The sequence below is a fragment of the Mobula birostris genome, chromosome 4 (genome assembly GCF_030028105.1).
Source record: "Mobula birostris isolate sMobBir1 chromosome 4, sMobBir1.hap1, whole genome shotgun sequence".
Taxonomy (NCBI): domain Eukaryota; kingdom Metazoa; phylum Chordata; class Chondrichthyes; order Myliobatiformes; family Myliobatidae; genus Mobula; species Mobula birostris.
In genome coordinates this window covers 93,209,798-93,233,975 of record NC_092373.1, presented here as the reverse complement: position 1 = coordinate 93,233,975, position 24,178 = coordinate 93,209,798, and the positions used below count along the sequence as shown (strand labels likewise).

Here is a 24,178-nt window from a genome sequence, read left to right as displayed (position 1 = left end):
GAGGTCTGTTGACTGCGTTCGGTCTGCCCCCTGTGGTCTGGTGACTGCGTTCGGACTGACCCCTGTATTCTCGTGACTGCGTTCAGACTGACTCTTGTGGTCTGCTGGCTGCGTTCGGACTGACCCCTGTATTCCAATGACTGCATTTGGACTGACCCCTGTATTTCTTTGACTGCCTTCGAACTGACCCCTGTGGTCTGTTGACTGCGTTCGGACTGACCCCTGTGGTCTGGTGACTGCATTCGGACTGACCTCTATGGTCTGGTGACTCTGTTTAGTCTGACCCCTGTATACTGGTGACTGCGTTCGGACTGAACCCATGGTCTGGTGACTGCTTTAGGACTGACCCCCGTTGTCTGGTGACGGCGTCGGACTGACCCCTGTGGTCTGGACACAGCAGTTGGACTGACCCCTGTGGTCTGGATACTGCATTCTGATTGACACATGTACTCTGGTGGCTGCGTTTGGAATGACCCCTGTATACTGATGGCTGCGTTCAGACTGGCACCTGTAATCTGGTGAATGCGTTCGAACTGACCCCTGTGTTCCTGTGACTGCCTTCGGACTGACCCCTGTCATCTGATGATTGCGTTCGGTCTGAACACTCTATTCTGGTGACTGCGTTCGGACAGACCCCACTGGTCAGGTTACTGCATTCGGACTGACCCCAGTATTCTTGAGACTGCGTTTGGACTGACCCCTGTGGTCTGGTGACTGCTTTAGGACTGACCCCCGTTGTCTGGTGACTGCGTTCGGACTGACCCCTGTGGTCTGGTGACTGCATTCAGACTGACCCCTGTATTCCTGTGACTGCCTTCGGACTGACCCCTGTCATCTGGTGATTGCGTTCGGTCTGAACACTGTATTCTGGTGACTGCGTTCGGACGGACCCTACTGGTCAGGAGACTGCATTCGGACTGACCCCTGTCATCTGGTGATTGCGTTCAGTCTGAACACTGTATTCTGGTGACTGCGTTCGGACTGGCCCCTATGGTCTGGTGACTGCATTCGGACTGACCCCAGTATTCTTGTGACTGCGTTTGGACTGACCCCTGTGGTCTGGTGACTGCGTTCGGTCTGACCCCTGTGGTCTGGTGACTGCGTTTGGAAGTACCCCTGTGGTCTGGTGACTACGGTCGGACTAACCCCTGTGGTCCTGTGACTGAATTTCTATTGACTCTTGTGGTCTGGTAGCTGCGTTCGGAATGACCCCTGTATTCTGGTGCTGCGTTCCGACTGACCCCTGTATTGTGGTGACTGCGTTCGGACTGACCCCGTGGTCTGGTGACTCTGTTTGGACTGACCCGTGAATTCTGCTGACTGCGTTCGGACTGACCCCTGTATTCTAGTGACTGCATTTGGACTGACCCCTGTATTCTGGTGACTGCCTTTGGACTGACCCCTGTTGTCTGTTGACTGCGTTCGGTCTGACCCCTGTGGTCTGGTGACTGCGTTCGGACTGATCACTGTGGTCTGGTGACTGCGTTCGGACTGATCACTGTGGTCTGGTGACTGCATTCGGACTGAACGCTGTATTCTGGTGACTGCGTTCGGACCGACCCCTGTGGTCTGGTGACTGCGTTCAGATTGACCCCTGTGGTCTGGTGTCTCCGTTCGGACTGACCCCTGTGGTCTGGACACAGCAGTCAGACTGACCCCTGTGGTCTGGATACTGCATTCTGATTGACACATGTACTCTGGTGGCTGCGTTTGGAATGACCCCTGTATACTGATGGCTGTGTTCAGACTGACACCTGTATTCTGGTGACTGCGTTCAGACTGACCCCTGTAATCTGGTGAATGCATTCGGACTGACCCCTATATTCTAGTGACTGCGTTTGTACTGACCCTTGTATTCCTGTGACTGCCTTCGGACTGACCTCTGTCATCTGGTGATTGCGTTCAGTCTGAACACTGTATTCTGATGACTGCGTTCGGACGGACCCCACTGGTCAGGTGACTGCATTCGGACTGACCCCAGTATTCTTGAGACTGCGTTTGGACTGACCCCTGTGGTCTGGTGACTGCTTTAGGACTGACCCCTGTTGTCTGGTGACTGCGTTCGGACTGACCCCTATGGTCTGGTGACTGCTTTAGAACTGACCCCCGTTGTCTGGTGACTGCGTTCGGACTGACCCCTGTGGATTGGTGACTGCGTTCGGACTGACCCCTGTATTCTCGTGACTGCGTTCAGACTGACTCTTGTGGTCTGCTGGCTGCGTTCGGACTGACCCTTTTATTCTGGTGACTGCATTCGGACTGACCCCTGTATTCTAATGACTGCGTTTGGACTGACCCCTGTATTTCTTTGACTGCCTTCGAACTGACACCTGTGGTCTGGTGACTGCGTTCGGACTGACCCCTGTGGTCTGGTGACTCTGTTTAGTCTGACCCCTGTATACTGGTGACTGCGTTCGGACTGAACCCATGGTCCGTTGACTGCTTTAGGACTGACCCCCGTTGTCTGGTGACTGCATCGGACTGACCCCTGTGGTCTGTTGACTGCGTTCGGACTGACCCATGTATTCTCGTGACTGCGTTCAGACTGACTCTTGTAGTCTGCTGGCTGCGTTCGGACTGACCCCTGTATTCTGGTGACTGCATTCAGACTGACCCCTGTATTCCTGTGACTGCGTTCGGACTGGCCCCTATGGTCTGGTGACTGCATTCGGACTGACCCCAGTATTCTTGTGACTGCGTTTGGACTGACCCCTGTGGTCTGGTGACTGCGTTTGGTCTGACCCCTGTGGTCTGGTGACTGCGTTTGGAAGGACCTCTGTGGTCTGGTGACTGCGGTCGGACTAACCCCTGTGGTCCTGTGACTGAATTCTTATTGACTCCTGTGGTCTGGTGGCTGCGTTCGGAATGACCCCTGTATTCTGGTGCTGCGTTTGGACTGACCCCTGTATTCTGGCGAGTGCATTTGGACTGACCCCTGTGGTCTGGTGACTGTGTTCAGACTGGCCCCTGTGGTCTGGTGACTGCGTTCGGACTGACCCCTGTGGTCTGGTGACTCTGTTTGGACTGACCCGTGAATTCTGCTGATTGCGTTCGGAATGACCCCTGTATTCTGGTGCTGCGTTCGGACTGACCCCTGTATTCTGGTGACTGCTTTAGGACTGACCCCTGTGGTCTGGTGACTGCGTTCAGATTGACCCCTGTGGTCTGGTGTCTCCGTTCGGACTGACCCCTGTGGTCTGGACACAGCAGTCGGACTGACCCCTGTGGTCTGGATACAGCATTCTGATTGACACATGTACTCTGGTGGCTGCGTTTGGAATGACCCCTGTATACTGATGGCTGCGTTCAGACTGACACCTGTATTCTGGTGACTGCGTTCAGACTGACCCCTGTAATCTGGTGAATGCGTTCGGACTGACCCCTGTATTCTAGTGACTGCGTTTGGACTGACCCCTGTATTCTGGTGACTGCCTTTGGACTGACCCCTGTTGACTGTTGACTGCGTTCGGTCTGACCCCTGTGGTCTAGTGACTGCGTTCGGACTGACCCCTGTATTCTCGTGACTGCGTTCAGACTGACTCTTGTGGTCTGTTGACTGTGTTCGGACTGACCCCTGTGGTCTGGTGACTGCGTTCGGAATGACCCCTCTATTCTCGTGACTGCGTTCGGACTGATCACTGTGGTCTGGTGACTGCATTCGGACTGAACGCTGTATTCTGGTGACTGCGTTCGGACCGACCCCTGTGGTCTGGTGACTGCGTTCAGATTGACCCCTGTGGTCTGGTGTCTCCGTTCGGACTGACCCCTGTGGTCTGGACACAGCAGTCGGACTGACCCCTGTGGTCTGGATACAGCATTCTGATTGACACATGTACTCTGGTGGCTGCGTTTGGAATGACCCCTGTATACTGATGGCTGCGTTCAGACTGACACCTGTATTCTGGTGACTGCGTTCAGACTGACCCCTGTAATCTGGTGAATGCGTTCGGACTGACCCCTGTATTCTAGTGACTGCGTTCGTACTGACCCCTGTATTCCTGTGACTGCCTTCGGACTGACCCCTGTCATCTGGTGATTGCGTTCGGTCTGAACACTCTATTCTGGTGACTGCGTTCGGACGGACCCCACTGGTCAGGTTACTGCATTCGGACTGACCCCAGTATTCTTGAGACTGCGTTTGGACTGACCCCTGTGGTCTGGTGACTGCTTTAGGACTGACCCCCGTTGTCTGGTGACTGCGTTCGGACTGACCCCTGTGGTCTGGTGACTGCGTTTGGACTGACCCCTATGGTCTGGTGACTGCTTTAGGACTGACCCCCGTTGTCTGGTGACTGCGTTCGGACTGACCCCTGTGGTCTGGCGACTGCGTTCGGACTGACCCTTTTATTCTGGTGACTGCATTCGGACTGACCCCTGTATTCTAGTGACTGCGTTTGGACTGACCCCTGTATTCTGGTGACTGCCTTTGGACTGACCCCTGAGGTTTTGACTGCGTTCGGTCTGACCCCTGTGGTCTGGTGACTGCGTTCGGACTGACCCCTGTATTCTCGTGACTGCGTTCAGACTGACTCTTGTGGTCTGCTGGCTGCGTTCGGACTGACCCCTGTATTCTAATGACTGCATTTGGACTGACCCCTGTATTTCTTTGACTGCCTTCGAACTGACCCCTGTGGTCTGTTGACTGCGTTCGGACTGACCCCTGTGGTCTGGTGACTGCGTTCGGACTGACCCCTGTGGTCTGGTGACTCTGTTTAGTCTGACCCCTGTATACTGGTGACTGCGTTCGGACTGAACCCATGGTCTGGTGACTGCTTTAGGACTGACCCCCGTTGTCTGGTGACTGCGTCGGACTGACCCCTGTGGTCTGGTGACTGCGTTGGGACTGACCCCTGTATTCTGGTGACTGCATTCAGACTGACCCCTGTATTCCTGTGACTGCCTTCGGACTGACCCCTGTCATCTGGTGATTGCGTTCGGTCTGAACACTATATTCTGGTGACTGCGTTCGGACGGACCCCACTGGTCAGGAGACTGCATTCGGAAAGACCCCCGTCATCTGGTGATTGCGTTCAGTCTGAACACTGTATTCTGGTGACTGCGTTCGGACTGGCCCCTATGGTCTGGTGACTGCATTCGGACTGACCCCAGTATTCTTGTGACTGCGTTTGGACTGACCCCTGTGGTCTGATGACTGCGGTCGGACTAACCCTGTGGTCCTGTGACTGAATTCTTATTGACTCCTGTGGTCTGGTGGCTGCGTTCGGAATGACCCCTGTATTCTGGTGCTGCGTTCGGACTGACCCCTGTATTCTGGCGAGTGCGTTTGGACTGACCCCTGTGGTCTGGTGACGGTGTTCGGACTGGCCCCTGTGGTCTGGTGACTGCGTTTGGACTGAACTCTGTATTCTGGTGACTGCGTTCGGACTGAACCCTATGGTCTGGTGACTCTGTTTGGACTGACCCGTGAATTCTGCTGACTGCGTTCGGACTGACCCCTGTATTCTAGTGACTGCGTTTGGACTGACCCCTGTATTCTGGTGACTGCCTTTGGACTGACCCCTGTTGTCTGTTGACTGCGTTCGGTCTGACCCCTGTGGTCTGGTGGCTGCGTTCGGACTGACCCCTGTATTCTCGTGACTGCGTTCAGACTGACTCTTGTGGTCTGTTGACTGCGTTCGGACTGACCCCTGTGGTCTGGTGACTGCATTCGGACTAACCGCTCTATTCTCGTCACTGCGTTCGGACTGACCCCTATGGTCTGGTGACTCCATTTGGACTGACCCCTGTATTCTGGTGACTGTGTTCGGACTGACCCCCATGGTCTGGTGACTGCTTTAGGACTGACCCCCGTTGTCTGGTTACTGCATTCGGACTGACCCCTGTGGTCCGGTGACTGCGTTCGGATTGACTCCTGTGGTCTTGTGACTGTGTTCATACTGACCCCTGTATTCTGGTGTCTGCATTCGGACTGACCACTGCATCTGGTGGCTGCGTTCGGACTGACCCCTGTATTCTGTTCACTGCGTTCGGACTGACCCCTGTACTCTAGTGACTGCGTTCAGACTGACCCCTGTATTCTGTTCACTGCGTTCGGACTGACCCCTGTACTCTAGTGACTGCGTTCGGACTGACCCCTGTGTTCTGTTGACTGCATTCGGACTGACCCCTCTGGTCTGGTGCCTCCGTGCGGACTGACCCCTCTATTATGGTGACTATGTTCGGACTGGCCCCTGTGGTCTGGTGACGGCGTTCGGACTGACCCCTGTGCTCTGTTGACTGCGTTCGGACTGACCCCTCTGGTCTGGTGCCTCCGTTCGGACTGACCCCTCTATTATGGTGACTGAGTTCGGACTGGCCCCTGCGGTCTGGTGACTGCGTTCGGACTGACCCCTGTATTCTTGTGACTGCGTTTGGACTGACCCCTGTGGTCTGGTGACTGTGTTCGGACTGACCCCTGTGGTCTGGTGACTGCTTTCGGACTGACCCCTGTGGTCTGTTGACTGAGTTCGGACCGACTCCTGTATTCTGGTGACTGCGTTCAGACTGACCCATGTGGTCTGGTGACTGCGTTTGCACTGAACCCTGTATTCTGGTGAATGCGTTCGGACGGACCCCTGCCATCTCGTACTGCGTTTGGAATGACCCCTGTGGTCAGATGACTGCGTTCGGACGGACCCCTGTGGTCTGATGTCTGCATTCGGACTGACCCCTGTATTCTGGTGACTGCATTCGGACTGACCCCTGTATGCTCGTGACTGCGTTCAGACTGACTCTTGTGGTCTGCTGGCTGCGTTCGGACTGACCCTTGTATTCTGGTGACTGCGTTCGGACTGAACCCCTGTATTTTAATGACTGCGTTTGGACTGACTCCTGTATTTCTTTGACTGCCTTCGAACTGACCCCTGTGGCCTGTTGACTGCGTTCGGACTGACCCCTGTGGTCTGGTGACTGCGTTCGGACTGACACCGCTATTCTCTTGACTGTGTTCGGACTGATCCCTGTGGTCTGGTGACTCTGTCTGGACTGACCCCTGTATTCTGGTGACTGCGTTCGGACTGACCCCATGGTCTGGTGACTGCTTTAGGACTGACCCCCGTTGTCTGGTGACTGCGTTCGGACTGACCCCTGTGGTCTGGTGACTCTGTTTGGACTGATCCCTCTATTATGGTGACTGAGTTCGGACTGGCCCCTGTGGTCTGGTGACTGCGTTCGGACTGACCCCTGTGCTCTGTTGACTGCGTTCGGACTGACCCCTCTGGTCTGGTGCCTCCGTTCGGACTGACCCCTCTATTATGGTGACTGAATTCGGACTGGCCCCTGTGGTCTGGTGACTGCGTTCTGACTGATTCCTGTGATCAGGTGACTGCGTTCGGAATGACACCTGTGGTCTGCAGTCTGCGTTCGGACTGAACCCTGTGGTCTGGTGACTACGTTCGGACTGACCCCTGTATTCTGGTGACTGCGTTCGGACTGACTTCTGTGGTCTGGTGACTGCGTTTGGACTGACCCCTGTGCTCTGTTGACTGCGTTCGGACTGACCCCTCTGGTCTGGTGCCTCCGTTCGGACTGACCCCTCTATTATGGTGACTGAGTTCGGACTGGCCCCTGTGGTCTGGTGACTGCGTTCTGACTGACCCCTGTGATCAGGTGACTGCGTTCAGACTGACACCTGTGGTCTGCAGGCTGCGTTCGGACTGAACCCTGTGGTCTGGTGACTACGTTCGGACTGACCCCTGTATTCTCGTGACTGCGTTCAGACTGACTCTTGTAGTCTGCTGGCTGCGTTCGGACTGACCCCTGTATTCTGGTGACTGCATTCAGACTGACCCCTGTATTCCTGTGACTGCCTTCGGACTGACCCCTGTCATCTGGTGATTGCGTTCGGTCTGAACACTGTATTCTGGTGACTGCGTTCGGACGGACCCCACTGGTCAGGAGACTGCATTCGGACTGACCCCTGTCATCTGGTGATTGCGTTCAGTCTGAACACTGTATTCTGGTGACTGCGTTCGGACTGGCCCCTATGGTCTGGTGACTGCATTCGGACTGACCCCAGTATTCTTGTGACTGCGTTTGGACTGACCCCTGTGGTCTGGTGACTGCGTTCGGTCTGTCCCCTGTGGTCTGGTGACTGCGTTTGGAAGTACCCCTGTGGTCTGGTGACTACGGTCGGACTAACCCCTATGGTCCTGTGACTGAATTTCTATTGACTCCTGTGGTCTGGTAGCTGCGTTCGGAATGACCCCTGTATTCTGGTGCTGCGTTCCGACTGACCCCTGTATTGTGGTGACTGCGTTCGGACTGACCCCGTGGTCTGGTGACTCTGTTTGGACTGACCCGTGAATTCTGCTAACTGCGTTCGGACTGACCCCTGTATTCTAGTGACTGCATTTGGACTGGCCCCTGTGGTCTGGTGACTGCGTTCGGACTGACCCCTGTGCTCTGTTGACTGCGTTCGGACTGACCCCTCTGGTCTGGTGCCTCCGTTCGGACTGACCCCTCTATTATGGTGACTGAGTTCGGACTGGCCCCTGTGGTCTGGTGACGGCGTTCGGACTGACCCCTGTGCTCTGTTGACTGCGTTCGGACTGACCCCTCTGGTCTGGTGCCTCCGTTCGGACTGACCCCTCTATTATGGTGACTGAGTTCGGACTGGCCCCTGCGGTCTGGTGTCTGCGTTCGGACTGACCCCTGTATTCTTGTGACTGCGTTTGGACTGACCCCTGTGGTCTGGTGACTGCGTTCGGACTGACCCCTATGCTCTGTTGACTGCGTTCGGACTGACCCCTCTGGTCTGGTGCCTCCGTTCGGACTGACCCCTCTATTATGGTGAATGAGTTCGGACTGATCCCTGTGGTCTGGTGACTGCATTCGGAGTGAACGCTGTATTCTGGTGACTGTGTTCGGACCGAACCCTGTGGTCTGGTGACTGCGTTCGGAGTGAACGCTGTATTCTGGTGACTGCGTTCGGACCGAACCCTGTGGTCTGTTGACTGCTTTCGGACTGACCCCTGTGGTCTGGTGAATGCGTGCGGACTGACCCCTGCATCTGGTGGCACCGTTCGGACTGACCCCTGTATTCTGTTCACTGCGTTCGGACTGACCCCTGTACTCTAGTGACTGCGTTCGGACTGACTCCTGTGCTCTGTTGACTGCGTTCGGACTGACCCCTCTGGTCTGGTGCCTCCGTTCGGACTGACCCCTGTATTATGCTGACTGCCTTCGGACTGAGCCCTGTGGTCTGGTGACTGTGTTCGGACTGACCCCTGTGGTCTGGTGACTGCTTTCGGACTGACCCCTGTGCTCTGTTGACAGCGTTCGGACTGACCCCTCTGGTCTGGTGCCTCCGTTCGGACTGACCCCTCTATTATGGTGACTGAGTTCGGACTGGCCCCTGCGGTCTGGTGTCTGCGTTCGGACTGACCCCTGTATTCTTGTGACTGCGTTTGGACTGACCCCTGTGGTCTGGTGACTGCTTTCGGACTGACCCCTGTGCTCTGTTGACAGCGTTCGGACTGACCCCTCTGGTCTGGTGTCTCCGTTCAGACTGACCCCTGTATTCTGGTGACTGTGTTCGGACTGACCCCTGTATTCTTGTGACTGCGTTTGGACTGACCCCTGTGGACTTGTGACTGCGTTCGGTCTGACCCCTGTGTTATGGTGACTGCGTTAAGACGGACCCCTGTATTGTGATGGCTGCGTTCAGACTGACCCCTGTATTCTGGTGACTGCGTTCGGACTGACCCCTGTAATCTGGTGAATGCGTTCGGACTGACCCCTGTATTCCAGTGACTGCGTTTGTACTGACCCCTGTATTCCTGTGACTGCCTTCGGACTGACCCCTGTCATCTGGTGATTGCATTTAGTCTGAACACTGTATTCTGGTGACTGCGATCGGACGGACCCCTCTGGTCTGGTGACTGCATTCGGACTGACCACTGTGGCCTGGTGACTGCGTTCGGACTCACCGCGGTATTCTTGTGACTGCGTTTGGACTGACCCCTGTGGTCTGGTGACTGCGTTCGGTCTGACCCCTGTGGTCTGGTGATTGCGTTTGGAAGGACCTCTGTGGTCTGGTGTCTCCGTTCGGACTGACCCCTGTACTCTAGTGACTGCATTCGGACTGACCCCTCTGGTCTGGTGCCTCCGTTCGGACTGACCCCTCTATTATGGTGACTGAGTTCGGACTGGCCCCTGTGGTCTGGTGACGGCGTTCGGACTGATCCCTGTGCTCTGTTGACTGCGTTCGGACTGACCCCTCTGGTCTGCTGCCTCCGTTCGGACTGACCCCTCTATTATGGTGACTGAGTTCGGACTGGCCCCTGCGGTCTGGTGTCTGCGTTCGGACTGATCCCTGTATTCTTGTGACTGCGTTTGGACTGACCCCTGTGGTCTGGTGACTGCGTTCGGACTGACCCCTATGCTCTGTTGACTGCGTTCGGACTGACCCCTCTGGTCTGGTGCCTCCGTTCGGACTGACCCCTCTATTATGGTGAATGAGTTCGGACTGATCCCTGTGGTCTGGTGACTGCGTTCGGAGTGAACGCTGTATTCTGGTGACTGTGTTCGGACCGAACCCTGTGGTCTGGTGACTGCATTTGGAGTGAACACTGTATTCTGGTGACTGCGTTCGGACCGAACCCTGTGGTCTGTTGACTGCTTTCGGACTGACCCCTGTGGTCTGGTGAATGCGTGCGGACTGACCCCTGCATCTGGTGGCACCGTTCGGACTGACCCCTGTATTCTGTTCACTGCGTTCGGACTGACCCCTGTACTCTAGTGACTGCGTTCGAACTGACCCCTGTGCTCTGTTGACTGCGTTCGGACTGACCCCTCTGGTCTGGTGCCTTCGTTCGGACTGACCCCTGTATTATGCTGACTGCCTTCGGACTGAGCCCTGTGGTCTGGTGACTGTGTTCGGACTGACCCCTGTGGTCTGGTGACTGCTTTCGGACTGACCCCTGTGCTCTGTTGACAGCGTTTGGACTGACCCCTCTGGTCTGGTGCCTCCGTTCGGACTGACCCCTCTATTATGGTGACTGAGTTCGGACTGGCCCCTGCGGTCTGGTGTCTGCGTTCGGACTGACCCCTGTATTCTTGTGACTGCGTTTGGACTGACCCCTGTGGTCTGGTGACTGCGTTCGGACTGACCCCTATGCTCTGTTGACTGCGTTCGGACTGACCCCTCTGGTCTGGTGCCTCCGTTCGGACTGACCCCTCTATTATGGTGAATGATTTCAGACTGATCCCTGTGGTCTGGTGACTGCGTTCGGAGTGAACGCTGTATTCTGGTGACTGTGTTCGGACCGAACCCTGTGGTCTGGTGACTGCGTTCGGAGTGAACGCTGTATTCTGGTGACTGTGTTCGGACCGAACCCTGTGGTCTGGTGACTGCGTTCGGAGTGAACGCTGTATTCTGGTGACTGCGTTCGGACCGAACCCTGTGGTCTGTTGACTGCTTTCGGACTGACCCCTGTGGTCTGGTGAATGCGTGCGGACTGACCCCTGCATCTGGTGGCACCGTTCGGACTGACCCCTGTATTCTGTTCACTGCGTTCGGACTGACCCCTGTACTCTAGTGACTGCGTTCGGACTGACCCCTGTGCTCTGTTGACTGCGTTCGGACTGACCCCTCTGGTCTGGTGCCTCCGTTCGGACTGACCCCTGTATTATGCTGACTGCCTTCGGACTGAGCCCTGTGGTCTGGTGACTGTGTTCGGACTGACCCCTGTGGTCTGGTGACTGCTTTCGGACTGACCCCTGTGCTCTGTTGACTGAGTTCGGAGCGACTCCTGTATTCTGGTGACTGCGTTCAGACTGACCCATGTGGTCTGGTGACTGCATTTGCACTGAGCCCTGTATTCTGGTGAATGCGTTCGGACGGACCCCTGCCATCTCGTACTGCGTTTGGAATGACCCCTGTGGTCTGATGACTGCGTTCGGACGGACCCCTGTGGTCTGATGTCTGCATTCGGACTGACCCCTGTATTCTGGTGACTGCATTCGGACTGACCCCTGTATGCTCGTGACTGCGTTCAGACTGACTCTTGTGGTCTGCTGGCTGCGTTCGGACTGACCCTTGTATTTTAATGACTGCATTTGGACTGACTCCTGTATATCTTTGACTGCCTTCGAACTGACCCCTGTGGCCTGTTGACTGCGTTCGGACTGACCCCTGTGGTCTGGTGACTACGTTCGGACTGACACCGCTATTCTCTTGACTGCGTTCGGACTGACCCCTGTGGTCTGGTGACTCTGTCTGGACTGACCCCTGTATTCTGGTGACTGCGTTCGGACTGACCCCCATGGTCTGGTGACTGCTTTAGGACTGATCCCCGTTGTCTGGTGACTGCGTTCGGACTGACCCCTGTGGTCTGGTGACTCTGTTTGGACTGATCCCTCTATTATGGTGACTGAGTTCGGACTGGCCCCTGTGGTCTGGTGACTGCGTTCGGACTGACCCCTGTGCTCTGTTGACTGCGTTTGGACTGACCCCTCTGTTCTGGTGCCTCCGTTCAGACTGACCCCTCTATTATGGTGACTGAGTTCTGACTGACCCCTGTGATCAGGTGACTGCGTTCTGAATGACACCTGTGGTCTGCAGGCTGCGTTCGGACTGAACCCTGTGGTCTGGTGACTACGTTCGGACTGACCCCTGTATTCTGGTGACTGCGTTCGGACTGACTTCTGTGGTCTGGTGACTGCGTTTGGACTGACCCCTGTGCTCTGTTGACTGCGTTCGGACTGACCCCTGTCATCTGGTGATTGCATTTAGTCTGAACACTGTATTCTGGTGACTGCGATCGGACGGACCCCTCTGGTCTGGTGACTGCATTCGGACTGACCACTGTGGCCTGGTGACTGCGTTCGGACTCACCGCGGTATTCTTGTGACTGCGTTTGGACTGACCCCTGTGGTCTGGTGACTGCGTTCGGTCTGACCCCTGTGGTCTGGTGATTGCGTTTGGAAGGACCTCTGTGGTCTGGTGTCTCCGTTCGGACTGACCCCTCTATTATGGTGACTGAGTTCGGACTGGCCCCTGTGGTCTGGTGACGGCGTTCGGACTGACCCCTGTGCTCTGTTGACTGCGTTCGGACTGACCCCTCTGGTCTGGTGCCTCCGTTCGGACTGACCCCTCTATTATGGTGACTGAGTTCGGACTGGCCCCTGCGGTCTGGTGTCTGCGTTCGGACTGACCCCTGTATTCTTGTGACTGCGTTTGGACTGACCCCTGTGGTCTGGTGACTGCGTTTGGACTGACCCCTATGCTCTGTTGACTGCGTTCGGACTGGCCCCTCTGGTCTGGTGCCTCCGTTCGGACTGACCCCTCTATTATGGTGAATGAGTTCGGACTGATCCCTGTGGTCTGGTGACTGCGTTCGGAGTGAACGCTGTATTCTGGTGACTGCGGTCGGACTAACCCCTGTGGTCCTGTGACTGAATTCTTATTGACTCCTGTGGTCTGGTGGCTGCGTTCGGAATGACCCCTGTATTCTGGTGCTGCGTTCGGACTGACCCCTGTATTCTGGCGAGTGTGTTTGGACTGACCCCTGTGTTCTGGTGACTGTGTTCGGACTGGCCCCTGTGGTCTGGTGACTGCGTTTGGACTGAACCCTGTATTCTGGTGACTGCATTCGGACGGACCCCTGTGGTCTGCTGGCTGCGTTCGGACTGACCCCTGTGGTCTGGTGGCTGCGTTCATACTGTACAGATCCTATTTACAGTCACCTACCTCAACATGCCACTGTTTCCCCAGGGCATTCACAACGCGTCCCTCAATTGGCCGTCGACACGCCCCACAGATGGGTATGCCCGTCTTGTCATGGCAGGGAAGGCAATAGAGTTCACCTTTCAGCTCCCGCGCCTCGGCCGTCAGTTCCTTTCTGCAGAGTACAGACAGTGAGAGCCAAGCCTTTGGTAGCTTTACAACGTTCGAGACCTTCTGCACAGTGACACACTCCCAAGACCCAGGTTCAATCTTCAACTCTAGTGCTGCCTTTCAGCAGTTGCCACTTTCTCCTTGTCACCACTCGGATTTTTCCCGTCTTTCCCTCCCATTTCCTAAAGGCATGCAGGTTGCTGGCTTAATTTGTTACTGTAAATTGCCCCGAGTGTGTGGGTGAGTGAAGGGAGATCATGGAGGGAGTCAACGGGAATGTATTGAGACTAGATTAACTCAACTACCAAAGACAATGAGTGTGAAGATTGTGTGTTTCGAGTGGGTGTTATAAATGATGGATCGGTTCGCAGTGCTAACTCACCCACAGTTGGTGCAATTGAAATGATCAGGGTGATATGGATCGTTCTTGTACATCAGTGGCAGCTCGTCAATGATCAGGTGGCATTTCTGGCAGATGTACTGGCCAAGGTGCTTTGCTTTCTCCCGGTTGTGGCAGGGTCTGCAGAGATGCCTGTGGGCAAAGATTACATCAAGGTACTGCACCATGTGAGCACCCAGACCTCAGTCTTCCACCCACCATGTTAATATATAACATTAATGACTTTGTTAACACAAACGCTAAACTCTGGCAATGCACATGTAAACTTCAATACCCAGCTCTGTATGTCTGGAAGTGACTGCAATATTTACAGGTGAATACCTGCTGCGTTTTTACAGCCCTCCTGCTGGTGTTAATGATCAATAATGTCACAATAACTACTTGGTCTGTACGGAAATGCTCAAACCCTGATCATCTGAAATACTCAGAACTTTAATGGTGCTGGTCTAACAGACTTTACAGTTGTTCCTACTTATACCGTGACACACTTTTAATTAGTTTTCTTTGGACGTCACACAGTGATGTCTAATCACAAACAAGATCCAATCACAAACAAGAGAAAATCTGCAGATGCTGGAAATCCAAGCAACACGCACAAAATGCTGGAGGAGCTCAGCAGGCCAGGAGCATCTATGGAAAAGAGTACAGTCGACGTTTCCGGCTGAAATCCTTCGGCAGGACTGGAGAAAAAAGCCGAGGAATAGATTTTAAAGGTGGGGAAGGGGAGAGAGAAACACAAGGTGATAGTTGAAACCAGGAGGAGGAGGGATGAAGTACAGACCTGGGAAATTGATTGCTGAAAGAGGCAGAAGGCCATGGAAGAAAGGAAGGTAGGGGGAGAGGGAGGAGCACCAGAGGGGGGTGATGGGTGGACAAGGAGATAAGGTGAGAGAGGGAAAAGGGAATGGGAAATGGTGAAGGACGGGGGGGAGGTGGGGCATTACCAGAAGTTCGAGTAATCGATGTTCATGCCATCAGGTTGGAGGCTACCCAGACGGAATACAAGGTGTTGTTCCTCCAACCTGAGTGTGGCCTCATCGTGACAGTAGTAATGCATTTTCTGGTCAAAGTGGTAAGTGTTAAGCAATATGAGAGGAAGCTGACAACGTCAGTGGGATATCCCAGGCACCCCACCCATGTTTGCAGGTTGAGGACTCTGTGTCAGAGCACAGAGAGGGGACCTGGAGGGTCATGCATTGTGCATCATCTGCATAACTTCTCACCTGAATACACAGGAGCTAGCGCAGGCCAGTCATAACACACCTCCATGTGCCTACACAAATACAATCACATACGTGCATACATGCATCCTTGCATACACTAATTCACACACTAAAAATATACAAACTCACACGTGCACAAGCAAACACACACTTACATGCACTCATCCATGCACCCTCGTGTACACATACAAACTCCCACACACACACGTGCAGAGACATACACTGCCGCTGCTGTACAAAGGGAGATATTTTGAGTCATTTATTTTGGGTCTAGGATTCCATTCCAGAGCTTGACATTTACTCCCACTGTCGAGCCCGAACCTTGTTTCCTCTTTATTTGTTCCCTTTCCAGGCCTTGGTCCACTTCCCCTTTAATCATTAACACGATTCTGCTTCCCTCAGACATTCCATGTTCAAACATTGCAAGAAAGGAAATGAAGCAACTCTCTGCGTATGTACAGACACACCCGTCATTGCATTTCTGCGCGTAGACACACCCATCATTGCATTACTGCATCGTGTAGACACACCCACCATTGCATTCCTGCATCACATAGGCACACCCGTCATTGCATTCCTGCGTCGCAGACACTCCCGTCATTGCATTCCTGTGTTGCAAAGACACACCCGTCATTGCATTCCTGTGTCATATAGACACACCCGTCATTGCATTCCTGTGCTTCTGCACACAAACTTAATATCCTAAATTTGTTTTTGGTTCATAGGCTTTTTTTCAGATTCCTTTCTTTCACACTTTGTTAACTCCAAATGCTTCTCTTAAAACCAGAGGTCAAATTTCTAACAAGCGCTGTGTGATTGGCCACTCTGTTTCCTTTGATATACTTTATAACTGATCTGGTGCAAATAAGACTCTTTTAAACCAGGGGTTCCCAAGCTTTTTTATGCCACGGACCAATCTCATTAAGCAAGGGATCTATAGACCCCGGGTTAGAACTGCTGCTTTAGAGTGTTGAGGTCCCTGTAATAAGCCAACTGTGTGTAATGGGTGTGGAGACAAGTGAGTGAGTAATAATCTTAGTTAGATTCATACTAGCTATTGGTTTGCAATATAAAGTACACACACAAATTCTGAAGTTGTTGGTGTCTCGGGAGATTGCTACAGCTCAGTTGCAGAGAGCTGGACTGTACACGGATTTGGAGCAGAGAGTTGGAGAGTGGTCAGGAGTGGAAGCTGAGTTCTAGAGTGGCTCTGGAATTGGGAGCAGAGCTCCAGAGTGTGTCTCAGATGAGGAACAGCGATCCGGGATATGGAGTGTGTCTGAGGGAGCAGGTGGAAGATCTCAAGTCAGTAGAAGGGCTGGAGGAGATGTCTGTGTGGTCCAGGGACAGGACTACAGGCATGAGGGATCAAGAAGGAGATGGAGGAGGCGGGGGTGGTTAGAGAAATGAAGAGGGAGGCAGTGGGAGAGGGAACCTATTCTGCAGCCACCTGCCAGCACTGTATGACTGACTAACAACATACCAAGCGCTTCTTTATGAACAGTTATGTTGAAGAGAAATCCTCTTTTGCCATTTAGACTTATTTATTCTCTATCTAGTATCTTTCCTTTTGAATTTCAAAGGACCTTTTATTAACTAGCTTAATAAATGTGCAGCCTTGTCTGCTGGGTCTATCAGTGCTTCCTATGACAGCTTTTCCTTGTTTAAGTGGAAGGATTGGGGTTTAAATGACACAGTGAGTCATTGTTAGAGATGCTGTGTCAGTGATTTGGTTTGTGTGACCATCTCCACATGGCAGTGTGAGGAAGGCTGATGATGATTATAGACAGTCACATGAAGGCAGGCTTGGCAGTCCGAGGAAATGCAGTGGACAAGAGCAGAAGAGGGAAGGGTCGGAGCAGGAGAAGCTAGGTGTGTATGTGCATAGGTCATTGAAGAGGGCAGGAAATATTGAGAGAGGGGCTAGAAAAGGGAATGCACCCTTGGATCCATAGATGGATGCAGGGATGGTACAATGAACTGCATAAAAAACTGGAATATTTCCAGGGATGAGAAATTTCAGCTCCGAAATTAGCCTCAAAAAGCTGGGGCTAGAATTCAGATGCATTTTCAGGATGAACACCATGACCACTGCCTCCAATTTAAATAAAGGCAATTATAATGGTGTGAGGTGGGAGTTTTCTAAAGCCGACCTAGTACACAAACTAAGAGACGGATCTAGAGATGAACAGCGGAAGATATTCACCTAAATTATCTAAAATGCTCAGCAGGAGTTTATCTCAATCGAAAAGAGGGATTCCTTGAGAAAGAGGCACAGTTAACAAAGGAGGTCAACTTTAAATCGTCTTCAGGAAGGGAGACTGCACACCTTCCTGTTTACATCAATAGAGCTGAGTCAAGAGGACTGAGAGGTTCAGAGTCCTAGGAGTGAGCCTGCCGTGATTCAGCCACTCAGACACCACGGGCGAGAAAGCAATCGTACCTCTACTTGAGGCCAGTTCATTGGCTATATTTAAGAGGGAGTTAGATATGGCCCTTGTGGCTACGGGGATCAGGGGGTATGGAGAGAAGGCTGGTACAGGGTTCTGAGTTGGATGATCAGCCATGATCATAATAAATGGCGGTGCAGGCTCGAAGGGCCGAATGTCCTACTCCTGCACCTATTTTGTATGTTTCTATGTTTCCTCAGGAGGCTGAAAGAAACTTGGCATGTGCCCTTTCATCCTCACCAATTTTTATCAATTCAGGTGTAACACAGCATGGTATAGCAACTACTCTGAATGAGGCCACAAGAAACCACAGAAGCTAGCCTCCCATCCATGGAGTCTGTTTGTACTTCAGCTGCCTCAGTAAAGCAGACACCATAATCAAAAACCCCTCCAAGCCCAGACATTCTCGCTCAAAGACATTTATATCCTGCTGTTATAAGACTGTTGAATGGTTCCCTAGTATGATAATATGGATATATGGGCCGATTGGTTGGAATTTTTCGTAACTCTCTTAGGCTTGACTTCATAACAGCCAGGGGACTCAATCCCTTGTTCAAAAAAGGAAAAGGCAGAAGACAGGGAACAATAAGCAACACACATCAAAGTTGCTGGTGAACGCAGCAGGCCAGGCAGCATCTCTAGGAAGAGGTACAGTCGACATTTCAGGCCGAGACTCTTTGTCAGGACTAACTGAAGGAAGAGCTAGTAAGAGATTTGAAAGTGGGAGGAGGAGGGGGAGATTCGAAATGATAGGAGAAGACAGGAGGGGGAGGGATGGAGCCAAGAGCTGGACAGGTGATTGGCAAAAGGGATATGAGAGAATCATTGGACAGGAGGCCCAGGGAGAAAGAAAAGGGGGAGGGGGGAAAAATCCTAGAGGATGGGCAAGGGGTATAGTGAGAGGGACAGAGGGAGAAAAAGGAGAGAGAGAGAAAGAATGTGTGTATATAAATAAATAACGGATAGGGTACAAGGGGGAGGTGGAGTCAATGTTCATGCCATCAGGTTGGAGGCTACCCAGACGGAATACTGTATAAGGTGTTGTAGATGTTCAGCGAAACGATCTCCCAGTCTGCGTCAGGTCTCGCCAATATATAGAAGGCCACATCGGGAGCACCGGACGCAGTATATCACCCCAGCTGACTCACAGGTGAAGTGTCGCCTCACCTGGAAGGACTGTTTGGGGCCCTGAATGGTAGTGAGGGAGGAAGTGTAAGGGCATGTGTAGCACTTGTTCCGCTTACAAGGATAAGTGCTAGGAGGGAGATCAGTGGGGAGGGATGGAGGGGACGAATGGACAAGGCAGTCGTGTAGGGGGCGATCCCTGCAGAAAGCGGGGGGGAGAGGGAAAGATGTGCTTAGTGGTGGGATCCCGTTGGAGGTGGCAGAATTTACGGAGAATTATATGTTGGACCCGGAGGCTGGTAGGGTGGTAGGCGAGGACAAGGGGAACCATATTCCTAGTGGGGTGGCAGGAGGATGGAGTGAGAGCAGATGTGCGTGAAATGGGGGAGATGCGTTTGAGAGCAGAGTTGATGGTGGAGGAAGGGAAGCCCCTTTTTTTTAAAAAAGGAGGACATCTCTCTCATCCTGGAATGAAAAGCCTCATCCTGAGAGCAGATGCGACGGAGACGGAGGAATTGCGAGAAGGGGATGGCGTTTTTGCAAGAGACAGGGTGAGAAGAGGAATAGTCCAGATAGCTGTGAGAGTCAGTAGGCTTATAGTAGACATCAGTGGATAAGCTGTCTCCAGAGACAGAGACAGAAAGATCTAGAAAGGGGAGGGAGGTGTCAGAAATGGACCAAGTAAACTTGAGGGCAGTGTGAAAGTTGGAGGCAAAGTTAATGAAGTCAACGAGCTCAGCATGCGTGCAGGAAGCAGCGCCAATGTCGTCGATGTAGGGAAGGAAAATTGGGGGACAGATACCAGAATAGGTTTGGAACATATATTATTCCACAAAGCCAACAAAAAGGCAGGCATAGCTAGGACCCATACGGGTGCCCATAGCTACACCTTTAGTTTGGAGGAAGTGGGAGGAGCCAAAGGAGAAATCATTAAGAGTAAGGACTAATTCCACTAGACGGAGCAGAGTGGTGGTAGAGGGGAACTCCCAGTTAGTTTAGCATGTACTATTTGCAAGAGTCAATAATCAAAGAGGAAATTATAAGCCATCTAGGAAAGTTGAATATAATCAAACCTAGTCAACATGGTGATATAAGAAATAAATATGATTGTGTTTGATGTACTTTCTGGAAGGTTGATAAGAGGGGGACCTGTAGATGTAGTGTATTTAGATTTCCAAAATAAAATTGTCAAAGTGCCAGAGAGAGGCTGGTACAGACACGAAGAGCCTAATGTATTGGAGAAAATGCATGAACATGGATTGAGCCCTGGCTGACCCATAGGTTTGGAACAAATCTGTCCTTTTCAGGATGGAGGAATGTGAAGTGCCCCTCTTGGGCCTATACTAGTGACCTGGAGAAGGGAATGAAATGTAAGGTTTCTAGCTTTGCTGATGATACAAAGTAGGTGGAAGGCATGTAATGATGAGGATGTTGTGGTTGTGCATCAGGATATAAATAGATTGAGTGACTGTTTACAAAGCTAGCAGATGGAGTTTAATGTAGGGAAGTGTGAGATCACACACTTTGGTAAGAGCAATCGATCAGTGGCTCATTAAATGTAGCGAGATTACAAATGAGTGACATTCAGAAAGACATAGGTATTTTAGTGCACCACTCACAAAATGTTAGCAGGCAGGTCAAACAGGTAGTTAAGGTGGCAAACATTATTTTGGCCTTTTATCGTGAAGGAATTGGAATTTTAAAAGATGGAAGTTTAATTACAGTTATACAGGGTGTTGGTGAGGCCACACGTGGAATACATCACATTTTTGGGCCCCATACCTAAAGAAAGATTTTAGGGAGATTCACTAATCTAATTCCTGAGATGAGAGTGTTGTCCTATCAAGAGAGGTTTGACAGCTTGAGTCTATATTCCTTGGAGCTTAGAAGAATGCGGGGTGATTTTATTAAACATATAGGACCCTAAGGTGGCTTGACAGGGTAAATATAGAGATGTTTTCACTGGTGGGACAGTCTCGAACAAGGGTACATAGCTACAAAATAAGAGGCTGGTCATTTAGAAATACCTTATGTCAGAGAGTTGGAGTTCCCTGCCCTGGCCAGTAGTGGCGACCAGATCATTAGAAGTGTTTAAAGAGAGCTGGATAAATATCTGATAGATCAAGGAATAGAGGGCCATGGAGAAATGGTACAGAAGTGGACTTGAGACCAGTGTAGCTCAGTCATGATCCTAGTGAATGGAGGAGCTCGGTGGCTTACTTCTGCTGCTGTTCTCTTGTGTGTTCTTGTGATGGATCTCCTTGGACTGAGAGAGGTTGAGAGAAGGGGGCAGGTGTGTGAAGGGCTGCTCCTGTTAGTGGATCATTCAATAATCAGGATGCTCAGAATTACAACATGTTAAAGGGCTACGTGTGTACATCTGTGAGGACATCGGTGTAAAGGTGAACGGGCAATGCATGTGTATGGGTATTGTGAGTGTGTGTGTGTGTTTGTGTGTGTCTGAGTGTGTATAGGCCTTTGTGAGAGGGAGTGTGTGTGTGTTGTGAGTGTGTGTGTGTGTGTGTGTGTGTATGAGTGTGTGTGTCTGAGTGTGTATAGGCCTTTGTGAGAGGGAGTGTTTGTTGGAATGCAATCTGGCAGCTCACATTTGGAAGTGTTTTGATGTTGTGTCTCCACCTGAACTATGAGTCCTGCTCCTTTCCATAAACCATCAATATTTATAATCCGTGCAGTCCAAGCCTGGCAACAGGTGCAACTTTCCGCCTGTTCCTTCCGTGTGAAAGTTAATGTTTTTGAACTTGAGGCCACTGTAGTTCAAGGAGCTGAAATCCAACCCCAATGGCACTGAACTGCTTCAGTCAGCAATCAGTTCCAAGGTCTCAGGCTGGAAGGTTCCAATCCCCACTCTGGATATCTTTCAACTTACTGCACTCTCTGGCTGCTGAATGAGCAAACATCAACTACATCGTTTTACAGAAGATTATGTTCCCTACACATATAACCACATGTCAGTAACAGCCATTATGTGTGCAGACTCTCAATGTACATTAAATGAAGGGAAGCAACACCTTTAGCTAAAATAACCTCCCCTTGTAATATTTGATATCGTGAGTGTGATATCGTCAAGTGGAGTAGCTGGTAGGACCACTTCTCACAGCGCCAGAGATCCGAGTTCAATTCTGACATTAGGTAATATCCAAAACAAAAAGCTGGAAGAACTCAGCATCTATGGAGGGAAATGGACAGGTAACATTTCAGGTCAAGCCCCTTGGATGCTCTCTGTGTGTAGTTTATATGTGTGCCCTGTGATTATGTAGATTTCCTCCAGGTGCTCAGATTCCTTCCCACATCCCAAAGATGTGAGGGTTGGGAGCTTAAATGGTCACTGTAAATTGCTCCTGATGTAAGTAGCAGAATCTGAGAGAGTTGATGGGAATTCAGGTGGAATAGATTATAGGGAAAATTAGTGAGGAAAGGGGATTGTTCAGTGATCCAGCATGGACGATGGGCTGAATAATTTTCATGTTGAAAAGAGTATTTTTTGGACTGAAGAACAATTGCAATACACAAAACACAACAGTCAGTTTACAAACAGCAGACTCCCAATGGTTTAGAAGTGATGAGTGCAAGGTCAACATTGCCCAGGGTGTGGAGGGAAACAGTGGTTCTTCGTGAGGTTGTACCCCTCTCGCTGAGAGGGCAGATGGACCTTGGTGTAGCACCTCAGTGTAATGTATCTGGATGGTCACGGGACTGCAACACAAACCAAGGGGTTATTAAACAAAATGAGAATGCATGATTTTGGGAGTCATATTTCTTCATGTATTGTAGGTGAGGACAGATCAGGCATAAATGGTGTTTTTTCATTGGAAGCTCTGATGTGGGGTGAGATGGAATCAATTCTGGGTCCCCAAATCTTCGCAATCTACTGAATATCAACGATTTGAATGGGGGAACCGACTATCAGATATCCGAGATGGGCAGCAGTGTGTGCTGTTGGATGGTTGTGGAGAGGCTTTGGGTGATATAGACAGGCTATGTGAATAGACAAGGTCTTGGGAGATAGGATAAACAATGAAAAATGTGACATCATCCACTTATGCATTTAGTTTCGTGTGGCGAGGGATCAAAGGTGTTAGTGTTCAGAGGCACCTGGCAGTCCTTGTTCATGAAGCAATATAAGTTAACATGTGGGTACGCTGAGAAATTAGGACATTGTGAGAGGGGCTGAGTCCAAGTGTAGAGACCACTTACTAAAAGGATATAGCTGAGACAGTACCCAGCCTACTGTCCCCAAGTCTAGGCTCCCAGTTGGTGTGGATGTACTTGCGAGGAAAGGGGGAGCAATGGTTTATCAGGTTGATTTTTGGAATTGGGAATTATCCTATGAAGAGTGATGAGCAGACTGGGTCTACAGTGTATAGACGAATGAGAGTTGATCCCAGTGAAACGTATGATGGTTTTACAAAGCCTAACAAGGAGGATGCAAAAATGCTGTTTTCCCTGGCTGTGGTTTCTGCAATGGGGAAGGATCCAGAACACAAATAAGGGGCCAGCCATTCAGGACATTCAGGACGAGGTCTCATATGGAGACACAAGGGACTGCAGATGCTGGAATCTGGAGCAACATAATCACAAGCTAATGCAGGCATTGCTGAAGCAGTCAGTCCTGATGCAGCGTTTAGACCGGAAACATTTACAATTCCTTTCCTCACCCAGTTACTGCTCGACCCACTGAGTCCCCCAAGCGATGTGTCTGTTGATCCCACATTGTAGGCTGGAGGGTTAGATGACGTGGGATCCAGAGTGAGCCAGCCAATCGGATCCAAAATGAGCTTGGTGGTAGGAGTCGGTGGTGGTGGTGGATGGATATTTTCCAGCCTGGATCCCTGTGACCAGTGGAGAGCTGCAAGGATCAGGGCTGATCCTTGTTGTACATATTAATGATTTGGATGCTGCTGGCATGGTTAGTAAGCTAGTGGGTGACACCAAAATTGTTGGCCCAGGTGATTGCGGACAGCGAAGATGATTGTCTAAAATTACAATATGGTCTGGATTAACCAGAAAAGTGGGCAGAGGAACGGCAGACGGGATTTTACTTGGAGAAGCGCGAAATGATGCCTTTTGTAAAGTTAAAACATGGTATGACTTACACAGTGAAAGATAGGACCCTAGAGGG

At 51.6% G+C, this 24,178-nt stretch overlaps 1 protein-coding gene across 1 annotated transcript in view; it reads right to left on the bottom strand.

Annotated features, from left to right (window-relative positions):
- Positions 1–16,048, bottom strand: part of LOC140196482 (LIM and senescent cell antigen-like-containing domain protein 1) — a 235,756-nt gene extending 219,708 nt beyond the window's left edge. Inside the window, exons 1-3 of the mRNA XM_072255767.1 lie at positions 15,998–16,048; positions 14,223–14,372; positions 13,694–13,844 (exon numbers count right to left, since the gene is read on the bottom strand). Coding sequence (XP_072111868.1) covers positions 13,694–13,844; positions 14,223–14,372; positions 15,998–16,005 — 309 coding nt within the window. The 5' untranslated portion in view covers positions 16,006–16,048. The remainder of the gene's footprint in view (positions 1–13,693; positions 13,845–14,222; positions 14,373–15,997) is intronic.
- Positions 16,049–24,178: the final 8,130 nt, after the last annotated feature.